Here is a 17,163-nt window from a genome sequence, read left to right on the forward strand (position 1 = left end):
AATTACACTTGACTATGTTTTAACATCATATAAAAAGCGCGTTCCATCCATCATCTAACTCTTTATCCTCCACATGAGGGTCACAGGGGGCGCTGGTGCCAATCCCAGCTGATGTTGGGTGAAAGGCGGGATACACCCTGGAGAGATCGCCAGTCCATCACAGGGACACCACAGAGACAAACAACCATCTACTCTCACACTCACACCTACGGTCAATTTAGAGTGTTTCTGGGTTAGTTAGGAATGTTTTTAAACTGTGGGAGTTTAGCCAGAGAATCCCACACACACACAGGAAGCATGCAAACTCCATGCAGAAAGACTCTTGTTCCAACAGGGTCACAAAACCTGGGTCTTGTTGCTGCAAAGTGTGGCCGTGTGACACATTATAGTCAATGAAATTCACTTACTGCTGTTTGTGGTTGAGCTCTGCCTCCTTGTTCACCAGATCCTGTTTGAGGTTAGCGAGCATTTCCACAGAGACGTCCACCTGTCTGGAGAGCTCCGAGGCCTTGTCCTCCAGGTCCTGTTTCTCCTGGCTCAGCCGCTCGCTCTCCTGCTTGGCCCGCTCCAGCTCGGAGCTCTTCCTCTCCAGCTCTGCCTGAAGACGGCCTACACGCGCTGCTATTTTCTGCTCCACCTACAAGACATGAAGCGCTTGAGCTTCTTGATGTGACCACGTTATGTAAAGCAAGATATGCTAATGAGGGGTTTTAAACTAAGGTTTGGTTGAGTTTGACCTCCACAATATAATATAACAGAGACATTAAATTAAAGCATTTTCTATCTTAGCCTTTGACATTGTTGATGCCTTTTATTTTTGGATGAATGTTATCGACTTTATACCAATTTCAGTCAGCATAGAACTTCCTGATTACTACGAGGCTGCTGGGCTCTGAGTCTGCGACACGTTATTCCCATCTGTAAGCGTTTAACTGATCAGATTCAGTGTGTGTCTGGGACATGGTCATTAATTTTCCCTCTGCTGCAGAGCTAAACGCTCTCAAACCAAACTGAGGAGACTGGGAAGAGTGATGCCGGTTGTTCGGCGTCTAAATTAAAGAGAAAAAAAAAGGAGATGGCTATTTTCCTTCAGAGTCTGTGAACCGTGCAGCAGCCAGTCTGAGCAGAGCAAATCTGTCAGCTGAAAAGTTTTATAGTGCAGGGGTGATATCGGAGCAAGTGGCCTATTTTTATAGATTAAGTTACTTAATGGAACGGACTATTGAGAATACAAGCATATAAATTTCAAGGGTTCCACTTCCAGCATCTAGATGACAGATGAAGTTCTTCATCCAGTGTCACTGAATTGCTGTTGCAATACAGCATCATTAGTTACGAGGCGCAGCAAATTGCTCAGCAGCACTGCAATTAATGTCCAAGCAAGAAATTATGTATTGTATTATATATTTGGCATCACAGGCTTCAAAAAATAAAAATTTATTTCCAGAAAATGTGACTCAATTTCTCACAACTCTTTGTAAATGCTCAACAATAAGCAAAGATTTGCCTACGTTTCACAGAGCGTCAAATAAACACTGATCTAATTAATTCAAAACGCCAAAAGTGTTTATAAAAATAAAACAAATGGTGGGAGAGTTATGTTTGTGCATTAACACTGTGGAACTGCATATTTCGCCTGCAATGTTTGCTAAAGGTCTTTGTTGTGCATCATTTATCAAATACCCTATATGTGTATTTTAAGTGATTATAAAACGTACTCCCCGACACAAGCATTGGTGATCACCAATGTCAGAAATGGTTGAAGTCTATAGTCTATAACAGTGTTTCCCAATCCTGGTCCTCAGGGACCCCTGTCCTCCATGATTTAGATGTTTCCCTGCTCCAACACACCTGATTCAAATAATCTGCGCATCATTGAGCTCTGGAAAAGCCTGACAACAAGCCACTCATTTGAATCAGGTGTGGTGGAGCAGGGAAACATCGAAAACCTGCAGGACAGTGGGTCCCCAAAGACCAGGACTGGGAAACACTGGTCTATAAAATGTCTCATTTTTATTTGTGAGATTTCCCCCCAAACCACGAGGGGGTTGTATTAAATGTCTTATGTTCTGCCTGAGGCTGACACTGGCCCAGGGTCATGCTGGGTTATTTGAGGTCCCCAGTCATCGATTGAAAGGGGCAAACTGCGCTCGGTTTTAGGTTTTGTTCTGATTCGTTTGACGGAAATGGAAAAAAATAAGCCAACACTGGAAGAAAATAAATTGCTGATATCATTTCAAGGAGGAATCTGGTCGTGATTTATACCTGAATGCACGTAAAAACAATCCTTTCAAGCAAACAATCAGCAGCCAGTTTCACCACAGTACAGGACTCAGAATTACCTCTTCAGACAACTTCTCCAGCCTCTCATCCAGCTCCAGACGCTCAAACGCACGCGCCTTCAGCCTGGCCAGGCCTTCCTCATAGGCCGCCTCCACCGCGCTCGCTGCTACATTAGCAGCCACAGCGACAGCCGTGCTGGGGTTTCCATGGGTACTCGGGTCTGCAGATGTCATGGCTTTCTTCATAAAAATCTCCCCGAGGGGAAACTCCACATTGGGGATATACCGAGCTGACGTGCTAGAGTTAGCCGGGGTCAAACTCAGGTCGTCCGCACAAGGAAGTTCACGGCAAGGGAAGCGGCGTTCCTTTAAAGCCGAAGGCCGCAGCGGCTCGAAGGGGTCGTTGTTGTTGGCAGGTGTGAGGAGAGCTCCCTCAGCCACTAGGGGCAGCAACGCGGCGGCGTCGCACACACTGTTGGACTTGGAGAGGACGTAGAGCGTCTCGTACGTGTGGTTGTACTCCAGGTGGGCACGTAAGGACGACAGGCTTCGGAAGCGCTTGTGCTCCCCGCAGCGAGGACAGCGATATGGCAGGTCCAGAGAGGCCATTCCGTGCAGTAACTGCCGGAGGAGGAGGGGGGGCGCTCACACAGCACAACGGCAGCGCCAGTATGAGGTCACAGAAATCAAGCTTCTGACGGATCCTCTCATGGTGAAAACAGGACAGCTAAGGAAAGTCATTAAGAAGAGAGATCCCATGTGCAGTGGGGGAGCCCGGCTCAGTCACATGACCACACATTGCGGCAACAATCGATCGGTGTGTTCACTTCATCTTTCAGAGCTCCGCTCGCTCAGGCCCTGGAATATGAAGGAAACATGGTGAGTTTTATTTGCTTTTTCTGTGAATTCAACAGAGAACAACAATGACTCATCCAATTAAACTATGAACATTATAATGAGAACAGGTGCTTAAAAAAAAGAAGAAATATTCAGCATTTTATGACTGAAAGGTTTTTGTTTTACTGTGTTTCCTCTCCTCGTACCATGAAACAAAAGAGGAAGCCTGCAGTTATAGACACTGATCTATTAGTGAGAGATTAGGCTGGAAAACAGGCTGGACACATTGTCTTTGTCCAACAGTCCTTTACAAAGGTAATCCACAGAAAGAAAAACAGACACAGACAGAAGGGAAACTGTTTCCTGAGAACGTAATTCAGCATTTACTCGTGTTTCTTGTGAAACTTAAAAGCTGCTTTATATCTTTAACAATAGCCCACTGATGGGTAAAGAAAAATAGAATCAGTTAAATGAACAAAATACAACCAAGATGTTTTCTGAACGTGAGTTAACTTTGCATTAAAAGGCACAGACAAAAATGTGTGCCCCCACTTCCACGTAAAATGTAATTTAATTCACACTTACTGTACATCCTACATTATGTTCAATGTTGTTTGACCGAAGAAAAGAACATTATGATCACGTCATGTTCTACGTGTCTCAGTTGATGTACAAATTGCACACTCTCTACAACAGGGGTGTCAAACTCATTTTATTTCAGTGGTCACATACAGCGCAATTTCATCTCAAGTGGGCCAGGAATGTAAAATAATAGCCTAATAACAAAGTTTTTCCCTTTGTTTTACATTAAATTTTTTTTTTCTAAAATCATGTGCACTTTTCACAAATTTGGATTCACGGGCCGGATTGGACCCTCTGGTGGGCCGATCCTGGCCCATGGGCTGTACGTTTGACATCCCCATCAACATTGATTTGTTTTTCTGCAGCAATGGTGTGTACACAATATCTAAGGCCACATCCATATTATTACCACGGTTGGTGGTGTCAAGAGCTCACTCTCACTAGAGCTGAATTTATCGCAATATTTGCAATATGGTGATAATATCGTATTGTGGTGTCTCTGGTGATTTCCACACCTAATCGTTTTCAAATAAAAACAAGCATTGAGGCAAGCGCTTCAGCTACAGGTACCAGAGGTAAACTACACCCATACTAACATCACTGAAGATGACCTTTCATGACCACTGAGGTACAGAGGAGACGCTGGTGTAAACAAGAAGCTGATTTTCTCCTCTGCAGTTGGTTGCTTAGTTTCAGAAAGTACAAAAAAGGCTTCCTGTAATGAGATAATGATGAGGTGAAACTAAAACAGATTGTGGCCAATAAGAATCTTAATTGAGGCAAACGTGGTTAACCCTTAGCATCTTTTTCAAAGCTCTGTTTCTGTCGGTCCAGACTAAAATGGAGCCCTGGAGTTTTCAAATGAAAACTTGAGCCAGCAGCATTTTCAAACTGCTGGGGCAATGTGGGTGACAGGTGTACAATTTATGTGTTATTAATTGAAATGGAGTACTAGTAATGAAACCCAAGAATGGAGCTGGAACCCGACTCCCTTAATGTTCCTCAGCAGCCATTAAGGAGCAAAGCAGTAGGCAAAGACGTCGGCTGCGTAATCACAAATCACAGATGCATGCCATTTTTCATAGAGGGCTCGGACACTGGAATTCCCCACAAGTCACTGAGACTGTTATTAGACGCCTGGTGAGGCTGGATCAGGGAGAGTCCTGGCAAGTCATGCCCACTTATTAAAGAAAAGGGTTTTCACAGACTCAGTCACTACACTGCAACACAGCACACTCTCCCATCTGCTTAAAATTACTACGTGAGGTATTTAACCAAGGCAGGAAATGGAGGGAAGTGAGGCTGCTCGGTAGCCACATGTCACATCCTGCCAATGCAGCTCAGCTGAGACATCGCAAAGGACGGGTCTTTAATGTGGAGCAGTGAAGAGTGGGTGTGTGTGTCATATCCACGGCACACATGCTCTCCGTCTCCTTCCTTGCGACCAGCAACAGGAGATCTCATCTTCGTCGTGTGCAAAAATACAGCAAAAGTGCAGAATCAACAACACAGAAGGCTCGTCGTTTCCCCATTGATAAAAGTGCTGTGTGAAAACAGTGAATGGCAGTGTGTGTTTGTCGTTAATATTTCTCATGTGGACTGAATATCTGATGACTGATGGGAACACAGATGCATTAGTAAAGGTTTCACCACCACGGCTTTGACTCACATCGAAAACATCACCATCCTGCTTTATTTCCATTTCTGTTATCAATAATCTTTCATCTTTTTGTATTTTTAATGGTCAAACGAGGCATGAAAGCATATATATATATATATATACATACACACATATATATATATACACATATATATATATATATATATATATACTGCAGAGCTACATTAAACAGAGAAAACACTCCATTGTCTGTTTTCTTTCTTGCATCATTAGTGAGACAGATGGTATCAGGACAAAACAGCTCAATTTCTTTTGCCTTTTAACACCTGAACTCGAGGTGTTTAAAAATAGAGCCTGGTTAATAAAGGTTGCCAACTCCTAGAGAAACAATGGAAGTTTACTGAACATAGAGTCAGGAGGGAGGGAGGGAGGGAGGGAGGCTCCGGCAACTGGGCTCAAATACACAGAGAGAATAAAGGGATAGAAAAGTGATGGTTGAGAACCAAGAGTTGAAATGTTTGGGTGAATGCAAAGCTGAATTATTTCATTGGTCAGGAGGATAGATCATAAAAAAGGTTATTCAAGTAGTTCTAACTTACAGAGAGACCTAAAAATTGACATTTTAGTCACGTGACGTAAAGCTGAGAAGGAAGCAGTTCCACACTCGTGGAGTTGCACCCTGCAAAGTCTGCATGGAGTTGTGAAGTTTATGATCCTGAACAGTGAGAATCCCATGATGTTTGAATCAATAGCTCTGATCAGAGAGACAGAGAGATAGTTCATCATTACTGTATACAATAACTGCAGCCTGTATTATAAATATTGTAAAGACAATACTTTCAGAATGCAAATAAAATCACATAGAAACATCCTACAATATCTCACCCCTGTCTCCTAGACACTCAATTTATTTCATATAGTAAATAATAAAAAGAAAAGAAAAAAGCTAATGTAATGGCTGACTTGACTACATTTGAATGCATCAAAGTCTGGAGGGCACATACAAATCTCACTGCTGTCATGCCCGTCTCTGTTTAGGTTTAACCCTAACCACTGCAGTTATGGTAATCATGAATTTTCAGATCCACATTTATAAGCATATGTTTTACACAAACTGTATTTCTTCTTTTCTTTTAAAAAAAACCCCAAAACAAAACAAAAATGTTTCAGCCCGAAGAGAACAGCTTGACCCTAAATTACTGCCCCATTTAAATGTAAGCACCACAGGTACGTGGTCACGGGTAAACACACTGTGTGCACCATGGTATTTAAGAAGTTTTAATTATAGGACGAATGGGATGCTCTATTATGGTGCTGCATATAAACAACCTTGCTGTGCTGCTGCAGCTTTTTCTGTGCTAAAGAGCAAAACACCAGAGACATCAGTTTCACATCACAAGCTTTTGCACAGCCATGTTAATAGACAGATTCATATTTTATTTTAGCACTCACCACATGCTAAGCCAGCTCAGAGGGTGATCCTTCAATGACTCTACCCATACACTAATCTGTATTAATGCTGGAAAAACAATATTCTGACCATTTATTTTAATGTTTGGTTAATTAAAAAAATAAAGATTTTCTTTTTGGTTTAGGCCATTTCTTTCACACACAACAGAGATCTACAAAAGTCACATCACAGATCTCTATGTCTGTATGTTGTTTACATATATGAATGCAGCTTTAACATAAGACTTTACGTGGCCACCAACCGCAAGCTGGCATGAGACTGTTTTATTGTTAATTGATGTTTATAAGACAAGATTAAGACTTGGATGCACGGAAGGTGCTCTGGGCTCAAGCTGAAACCACACTAACTGCATCACATACACTGCAATCCAGCCGCAATCGCTCATTTCCAATGAAGGGAGTGACTCTAACTATACATTGCAATTTCCCTGGTGTGACATTAGCAGACTGTAGTGTGCTGACATCTAATTTGGAAGCACGAGTCAGGGAGAGAAGCTGCAATACTCTTACTTGTGAGAAAAGATTATTAAACTGCAATGTTTAGCAAAGTTATAGCTGAATGAAGAATGTTTTTTTTTAATTATCTTATTTTTAACTTTTCAGTCAAACCTATGATGTCACAGATGAAAATAACCATACATTTTTAGCTGACGCAGCATAAACTTGATCTCATCATCAGTCCATTCTTCAGTGTTGTAATGTAACAAAGTCCAAATACTTTGTTACTGTACTTAAGTACCAAATTCACGTGACTGTACTTTACTTTGTTATTTATATTTCTTCAACTTTGACTTTTACTCCACTACATTTCCTCTATCTTTGTTACTCCTTGCTACCAAATAAAATCAGAAGAAGAAGAAGAGTTGCTAATGGACTGTATTTATATAGAGCTTTTCTAGTCTTGAATGAACTGCTTTACACGACTGTTTTGCCATTCACCCATTCATACGCTTCAACATGGGGTTAAGTGTCTTGCTCAAGGACAAATATAGCCTAGCAGAGCCAGGAATTTAACCAACAACCTTCCAGTTGAAAGACAACTCACCCTACCGCTGAGCTGGGGGAAGTGTGAATGTGCAACCATGTGTCGTATGTTCATATAAAACGAAAGGATTTGATGCAGCTCCGTGTTTTGGAAACAGAAGTGGTCCTGCATTGACCAACAGATGAGCCAGTTATCTTGTTCATCGTTTGTCTTGTCTTCTGTAATTCTTGACACAGCGCCACCTCAGGCAAGGAGGGGAATACGTTATTCAAAAGGTTTGTTTCGTTTCACTGAAGTGTGAAAGTGTGAAAGTTTGAACGCAAACTCGGACCGGCTGAATGTTGCAAACCCCCAAGTGAACCAAGTCCCCAATCTTACCGAGTCTAGTGGACTATTCGGTGTGAAAAAAGACCGTAGTTTGACTTTGAGAAATTCAGTTTACTACTATTTTAGACAGACTTGCATGTTGGAATCAGTCCGGTTTTAGTCAGACTAATGTAACAAGGGAAACTTTTTAATCTCTAAATGACTGCCGACTACTCGCCTGCGAGAGCTAACCAACACCCAACCATTTGTGCGACCAAAAGCTTGAATTAATTACCACAAACATATATTTTCAGAAAGTTACAATGTGCAAAATAAACATCACAGAAAGATCATTCTTCCGTCCAAATTCAAATACTTCAACTCGAGCGACTGAGGCGAACATACTCACGTCTTAGTATTGGCATTGGAAATTATCTCATTGCTCAAAAAAATTCACATTGATGTCTTTTTGATTGGCTTAAGTCCAAGTCAGGTGACTCCAGTCCACACCTGCGCTGAGGCCGACGCCACAGTCACTGCAACACAATTCATAAACTTTGCACCATGTGCACAAAGCAACAGCCGCCCTCAGGCAACATCAATGATGAGCCTGTTTAAAGGTTCCGCACCAGAGGATGAACAACAATTGATCAAATGAGCCTGAAGTAATTCAGAAATAATAAAACGAAATCACATGTACTGTAAGCGAAATGCCACAGAGTTTCACCTAATCACGGCTCACCAGACCATCTCGGCGTCAGGTGAGATTTATTCCTGTGTGCCTGTCCTCTCTGATAAACCTTTGTTTTGCCAGTCCTCTGCAAAGCTCCACCCAGAGACGCTGCAGCACTGAACTCAAACTGGCTGTTAGCATTATTCTGTACGTGGTGCTGGAGGTGCCAAGCCCACATGAGAGGTGTGACACGAGCATCCTCCTACACTTCAACAATGAAGTTGTCATCACTGCTGGTATTCCTCATGAAATAAAATAAAAAAAGTGCTTCATCCACAGCCATGGTATTACATTTATACTCAATAGTAGGAAAAACGCAAGAGAAAACAATGCAGTGAAATAATCCCAGTAGCCTTCCCTGGTTTCCCCTATATTGTACTTTATTATAGCATCAATGTAAATGCAGTTGTAGTGCAGTCAACAGCCGTCTTAGAAGAAAGAGAAGATAGATATGCAATGTTTCCCAGGTGGAGAAACTACACGACACTCCATTAAAACAATGCTAATGACTTCTAGGCTCCAACAAGAACATGACGCTCATTATCCTTTCTTGTGGGTCACATTCAACCTAGGCATATAAATACATTAAGTAGCTATTAACTAGAGTTGAATGACTAATCATTTTTAAAGTAAAACTGCCCAATTATCAAATCTCAAAGGCTGCACTTTGGTCATTGTGCTGTGTTCTATGCATGTTGGAAACAATTTATGTCTTTCAGTCCTCGCTTTACATTGTAAAAGTTTCCATAGCCTTCTGCAGACAGAATGAGTTCTTTACATGTATTTTAGATAAATAGAATACAAATGATAAAAAAGCCGTAACACAGCACTATTGAACTGCAGCTTTATTTGAAGAAATAATGTCACAAATCACAATGAATTATTTTCCTTGAATCGTTCAGTTCTTCTATTTTCTAAAAGTAACCAATACAATTGCTAAATGGGTAATAAAGTACAAGACACAAAGACTACTGTCTCAATCTAAATGTGCTCTGAACCAATCAAATGCACGTCTTTTAATGTTAGGAAACAGTTTTAAGAAGCTGCTGCTGCTGCTGCTGTGCAGTTACTTCCTCATTGCATCATAAAAGACTCTTAAGAGACTGTATCTTACTGTGAGGTTACTTTACTTCTAAGTTTAAGTGATTTGCCTGAAGCACTTAAACAAAATGATGAAGTAATTATGAAGAGTATGGGCCTGGGCATATCAGACAAACTTAACTTTATACTTACATTAACAAAAATGTTTGTTGACCTCAGATTATAATCTGTAACTGCGACTAAACAGGTGAGTAACTCTGAAATGATTTATGTTCTTAACTGTGAAGCTGCATTAACCCTTAGTGCTCACACGGCACAGATCTGTGCCACGGGAATAATACACAACTCCTTATATGGTCATCCTGGGGCTGTGTGTTTATAGGTGTTGTTGAGTCAAAGTTATGATTAATTTTAAATTGCATATTTTTATTTTAAAAAATGGGAGGAGCGAGAATTGTGCAAAAGTCACAAAATGTACAGTTTTTTCTTTTCTTTTTGTTCCTCAAATCGAGCCAAGTGAACTTTGAACAGAGGCGTTTTACCAGATTTCACAAATTCAATCCAATTTCAAAATGTTTTTAGTAGTTTTTGCTCAGCTGTGTTTATATAGTTGGTGAAAATGAAAAAACAACAACTATTTTTCAACAGATTGCCTACAGCAGGGGCGTCAAACTCAATAACAGAGGGCGCCAGTTGAGGTTAAATAACCAAAACCTCCGAACAAATGATTTGTCATTGTCCATTTCCATCTGTCTTGCCTGATTTCCTCTGCTGTATTTCGGTAGAGCCAAATACAAATGAGGGGCTGAGCCCCCTTATAACCCCCCCTCCGGCTCCAGCTCTGTGTTTTCAAAGTACTAATCAGTAAATCAGTGGAAAAAAAGTTGGAAAGACATAACATATTATCTTGCGGGCCGAAAACAATTGCATGGCGGGCCGGATGTGGCCCGCCAGCCTTGAGTTGGACACCTGTGGCCTATAGGTTGAGCTGGGGAAAAAAAAATCTTATCACCTCTGAACATACGTTTTAACATGGAAAAAAAAAAGCAGCCCCAATGCTCTGTGTTCTAAGAGTTAAACATATTACAAAATATCTTCCCTGAATCGCATCATATCTAGATACATGTGCTATTTTTACACAACACTAATCATAAAATGTTTGCAATATCCACTAAATATTTCCCAGTGTTGCAAATAAACCCCATTATTTCAGGTCTTCCACTTTGTCTGTTCAGCAGGAACCAGTGACCACCGAGTACAGCATTCTAGTGATTTCATAATCATTAAGCCTGTTAAATAAAACACACACACACACACTTACAGTAAGCACAGAGTTTCTCAGCATATAAAGCCTCCAAGCACAAAAAGTTAAACTGGTAACTGTTTAAAGTTCTTAGTGCAGTAACTGGTGCCCGTCATTCAGCCATTACTTCATTAACACAAGGACAACGTGCTCTTTCATATTTTATGACATGGCCCCAAACAGCAGACACTGAAGCCATATTAGCATTCAAGTCGCCATGCATGGAGAGACTGAGCATAACACAAAAAATCTAAAGCTGCGCGGCGCTCACTGCGGCGACACCGCGCACGAGCATCATTAAACTGGATCAAATCAGGACGAGGCTGAGATCGCGAATGAGACGGAACGACTTTTCACAAACGTGAGCTGATGGTAGTTCACCACTGTCTGCTATTGATCCAAACGGCTGTTAAGTGAAGCAGTTATACTTTGGTGCATGTGCATCAGTGATGCATGCCAGGAAGTTGTGTTGAAACACGGTAACTGCTCCAGTCCACACATATATTATGTTACCGGTACGGAAGACAAAAATGAAGACACCATACCGACGTGTGAATGAAAGAATATCAAACATCTAACTGTTCTTTCAGTCCACTCAAGAACTAATACACCCAATCAATAAGTCACTTACAGTTTACACTGAGTGGCATTAGTCTGTCACAAGAGTTCTCTTATTCAATCAGAGCGGGAGAAGAACACAATACTTTCAATACATGATGAAGCTTCTTGTGTCCATACATGATGAAGCTTCTTGTGTACATACATGATGAAGCCGCCGCGCTCGCCAAACCATTCTGGGCATGAAGCTTCGACAGAGGACGTCTGAGGGAAATGATGCAGAAAATGGCTTCCATGATATGTGGCCGCATTTGGACTGTCTAGTCTGAGGTCCTTGTTAAACTCATTAATCCTGAGCCTGTGGAGGCACGATATTCATATTGCGGGTAAAGATTAAATGTTTCATATTCCAATTGAGCTCTCGGCCTAATACGGATAGAAAAGAGATGGAGCGTTTAACAAAATTTGATAGCATGTCAATCCGTGTGATTTCGGATGGGTTGAAAGACCTTAAAACAATAAAAGATGAGTAAGTACATGTTAAATGAATGGGTTTACTCATTAATATCAGTATTTTCCACATACACACGCACGCACACTCATGAGTCGGACAGACATGAGCTGTCAGAAAATGTCCCAAGGCCAGAACCCTGAGCGTGATCCTTGATCTTTGAGCGATGGTTGAATGAGCACCAAATTGCAGGGAGGCACAACAATAACAGAAAGGCCAGAGGATGTTTGAAGCAGCGGTGCACGGGCATACTGTTAAAACAGAATTACATTTTCAGAATTAGTTATAAATTAAAGATTAGACTGGTCGCAAGAGGATTGCTACTTACAATGCAACGATGACATAACAGGTTTTTACACCAAAACAAGACATTTTAAGACATCAACTTTGACTCTGAATTGATCTGGCAGGCACTCTTTGTGTAGCCAAACACAGTGAGTCAGTGTAAATCTCTGTGCTACTATCATCCAAACTGTGGAACTGGGTTTTTTCCATTGTGACGACTATGAGAAGCCCCGTAGATTCTTTGATATTTTGGAGTAAATTGTGAAAACATCAATCTATAACTAAAAATAACTTACAAATGTACTTTGTGCTGTGAAATCACGGAGAATTTTAACAATAGGATTTTATAATTGTAAGCTGAAGATTTGCCTTCAGTCACAGATTGCACAGTTCTGAAGATTAGACGGTTGGGATCGAGGCATTGTTAGAGCAGGTGTTTTTGTTGTACTGAATCATTAGAATTCAAATACAGCTGAACGGGTGGTGATGCAGATTACGAGAAAATTCCTTTCTAAATGTTGGAGATTAACGCATGTTTTCAGGATTTTTAAGATTTTTTCTTTAACATGATCAATAGTTTAGTTTGATTCTTGTTCTGGACGTCGCGCTCATGACTCTTCCGGTGACGACACTCTCTGACCAATCAGTGGCCAGCAGTCTGTTGGTGTCACATGTTTGTATTGGCTCAGGTCGCTTGGAACCTCGTCACAGCAGGTACTAAAACAGTACCAAGTACCAGGTACTATCACTAATGAAAAAGCTAAATAAACCAAGTTGAATCGAGCCATGCTAGACCAAGTCGCGCTAGAACTGTATAATGAAATATCGCCAATAGTGACAACTCTGTCTCTTTCCGAAGCAGGTCAGGGAACTATGGTGTCCTACCAGAAACAATGCTGCACATCTTTTTTATTTTACAAAGTAAGCTTACATTGCAAATGTAAATATACGCTGACTGATTTGTCCAGTCAGGCTTCCGTAGAACATGAGGGTACAAGATGGATTTTAGGACCTTGCTCCATAAAGCAAGGTCCTAAAATTCATATAATACACATTGCAAACATACTTACCACTTTTGACACTTTGCAGTGGAATTTTTATGATCTGTTTTGTTTTAAAATCTGATAAACCCAAATTGATGTTGTTCTCAAACGCAAAGATGAAACCAAAAGGACTTGAAACCCATTATCACTACACAGTACACTGATTGAGAAGGTATTGCAGTACAAATAGCTTGGGATTTTATTGGATGATTGCGTCTCCTTCACTTCTCATATTCAGAATCAGGTAAAGAAGCTAAAATTGAAGCTGGGATTTTATTGTAGAATTTAGTCTTGCCTCTTTTTGAGGCTTGTTGCATCCACCTTCATGGCTGTACTCGATTATGGAGATGTTATTTGTAGAAATGCTCCCCTAGTATAGTCCGTCCACACTCACCCTTTCATAGCCGTGTTGGTTTGTTTGTCTTGGCACAGACGTAAACACTGGCTCATTTTCTCCCACAGTCCAAAAACATGCAGATTTGGGGATTAGGCAAATTGGACACTCTAAATCGACCGCACAGTAGGTGTTAGCGTGACAGTGAATGGTTGGTTGTCTCTATGTGGCCCTGTGATGGACTGCCGACCTGTCCAGTATGTACCCTGCATTTTGTCCTATGTCAGCTGGGATTGGCACCAGCGACCCTCATGTGGAGGATAACCTGGTCGAGGATGGATGGTTGGATGTATTTTGTATGGTCTTAGGTCACAGGATTTGTTTTTACTGTCAGTTCCATTAGTGAGAACTGAAGGTGGAAAGATTCCTTTTCAGTTTGCAGCTCCCTGTGACTGGAACGCTCCACAAAATGACCTAAAACTGAAGGATCTGGTCTCACTGAACACTTTTAAAGGGCAAGTGAATAAGTAGGAGGCACAAACTTCTGGCTGTAGATGTATTTAACTGGTTTTAATGTGACTAAGCCTACATTTGTTGAGCAGTTGTACTTTAATCAATTTACTGTCTATTTATTTCTTACATGTATGATGGTTATGGTGTTGTTTAATGTTGTTGTAAAGGTCTGTCACTTGTAAATTGTGCTTGTAAAAGTGATTCTCAATCTCAACGAGTGTTAAAATAAGCATAAAGTGACTGTTTGACAGCCTCCTCACAGGTGCTCCATGTATCTGTATCCCTGAAAATGTCAACAAAACCATCTTCTCTCAATAGCACAAAATGGTACATGAATAATGGATGCCCTAATGCAAGGTAACAAAACCATACAAACTGACGAGTAGCAATACTTAATGTCAAGGGCGGTACAATAGCTATACAACTGTTCTGTATCTGTGCGAGTCATTGCTGACATGTGGTGATTAGAAAACCACCTGTGTCTGCTGTGATGTTTACATTTTACTGCTGGAAACGAGCCGCGGGCAGGCAGGTAGCGTACATGCATGATACAGATACAGAACACAACTATCTAAAGAAGAGCAGCAGTCAAGGACTTAAAGCTCCGTTATCTTGTGACGCTGGAAACTAATCTCATTCTGCAGAGGAGCAAACATTCTTGTTTTTTTGGCTTTTTATCTTGTGCCGTTTTCCCTCCCTTTGTTTTAAGCATGGCTGCTTTTGACACGTCTGACTGTACAAACACAGCAGCTACCGTCCCGGGCTCAGTCCCACCGACTCTGACTCAGATTTCTCATGCACTCTTTTCACGTGACACTTTACCACCAGGAGAGTTAGAGGAGTCCTGTGGGGATATTATTATTAGAGTGTGAATTATTACGGAGTCATGATTTCCTCTGGTGCTTAACTCTTGAGTGCTCAGAGAAACAATGAAAATGTTCTATTCAAAAACCTGACTAGTTACGGATCGACATGCGATACCAAAATCATCCTCGTCTGTTAGCTTTGTTTCCTCTCGTCCATGCAGCTGCAGTGTGGCAGAAATGTGCAGCACTCACTCATTCTGGTCACATCTCTCTCTCTAAAGCCTGGGCTCAGTGAAACATTCAAGTGATATTAAGGGGTTTTGGATCATATTGGATTTCTATACGTTTTTCTATTGACCAACACCAATACTCGGCTCATTAGGACCAGGTTGCAGCTTTGAATGCAAACAAACACACTTTTACAACTGGCGACACATCATTGCATGTAAACACTTAAACCAGCCACTTTATTAAGTACACATGTTCAACTGCTTGTCAACACAAGTATCTAATAAGGCAGTTACACGACAGACAGGTAGACCTGGTCAAGACGACCTGCCGAAGTTCAGACAGAGTATGAGAACCACAAAGACTTACACACACACACACACACACACAGCCATCTCTAGGGTTTACAGAGAATGGTCTGGGGGGGGGAAGTAAACATCCAGTGAGCACCTGCTCTCTGTGTGAAAATGCAAAAATGACCAGAGGCAGATGTAACTCACATAAGCACTCATGACAACAGAGGACCACCTCTTTAGCACATCCTGAGCTACAACATGAAAAGTGCCACTTTATTAGGTACACAGCACATCTATGAAAGTGGCCAGTGCTATCCAGCAATGGCAGGTACATCCAGGCCAAACCAGGCCCATTAGTGTCTCCCGCGGTTCTTCAAGCAGCGTAATGAGCCTCAAATGTCAGCAAACATTCGGTACATGCAGCTCTACAAAATGTATGACTGGCGTAATCTGCGCTGCACATGGATCACAAGCAGCGTGTCATGTGGGTGTGGACGAGCAAATGTCACATCGCTTAGCGGTGGAAGCCACTGTATGTGATGACTGTATGTTTCACAGATGGGCCTGGACTCGGTTTCACCGGCACCGACAGCAGCAGCAGCAGCAGCAGCGGTGGTGTCACAGGAAAGGGCGACAGCTTGGCTTTTGCCCGATTTTCCTCTCCTGTTTCCACAGCAGCGGCGGCACTGGCTCGTAGCTGGACCGTGTTTCCCCGACACTGCCTTTTAAATCGTTGCACGCGAGCGACAGCGGCGTTTATGAAGCGACACAATGGAAACGCTCGCATGCTCGCGCGCACTGGCACACGAATGCGTACTCGCAAAGAGGAGGCTTAAAGGAAAAGAAAGAAATGTGCGTCTCACTCACCTCGCAATCGTCTCCCCATTTTCAGCTCCAACAAGGAACCGCTCCAGCAGCCTCCTCTGACGTCACGCAGCTCCTCTCTGCAGCAGCAGGCCTGCAGAGGACGAGCAGGGAGGAGAGAGGAAGGGAGAGAGTGAGAGGGAGGGAGAGATCCGAAATAAAAAAAAACAAAAAACAAACAAACGTGAATCATGTCGTTAAAAAAAAATCCATCTATCTTCTGATTAAGGAGACATTACTGTACCTGTGTCTGCTGAGGCTGTGTGTGTGTGTGTGTGTGTGTGTGTGGAGGACAGAGACAGACAGACTACATGTCCCCATTCATTCTAGTGGAAGCTCTTACAGAGTGTGATCCACTCCTGCCAGCTGCTGCTCAGCTCTGAGAACCATCGTCCACTGTCAGTCAACCAAAAACAGTTTGTTTCCCACTCAGTCAGGACGCAAAGACGGACGTAACAACAACATCAACACTGACATTGGAAAACTCACTTTCAATACTATGCACCAGAATGTGGAACACCTGAAATACATATGTCAAAATAAGGCATGCTGATTCATATATCCA

At 41.9% G+C, this 17,163-nt stretch overlaps 1 protein-coding gene across 3 annotated transcripts in view; it reads right to left on the minus strand.

Annotated features, from left to right (window-relative positions):
* The window catches only part of fbxo41 (F-box protein 41), a 57,145-nt gene extending 40,194 nt beyond the window's left edge, over positions 1-16,951 (minus strand). For 2 of the 3 annotated variants that reach the window (XM_058640932.1, XM_058640930.1), the window contains exons 1-4: positions 16,843-16,951; positions 16,602-16,692; positions 2,343-3,140; positions 408-637 (exon numbers count right to left, since the gene is read on the minus strand). In XM_058640932.1, the coding sequence (XP_058496915.1) occupies positions 408-637; positions 2,343-2,891 (779 nt within the window). In that variant the 5' untranslated portion in view covers positions 2,892-3,140; positions 16,602-16,692; positions 16,843-16,951. Of the gene's footprint in view, positions 1-407; positions 638-2,342; positions 3,141-16,601; positions 16,694-16,842 lie in introns of those variants that run through there. The other variant, XM_058640931.1, reaches the window with a different exon arrangement.
* Between the last annotated feature and the right edge of the window lie 212 nt (positions 16,952-17,163).

This window comes from Solea solea, chromosome 10 (assembly GCF_958295425.1).
Source record: "Solea solea chromosome 10, fSolSol10.1, whole genome shotgun sequence".
Taxonomy (NCBI): domain Eukaryota; kingdom Metazoa; phylum Chordata; class Actinopteri; order Pleuronectiformes; family Soleidae; genus Solea; species Solea solea.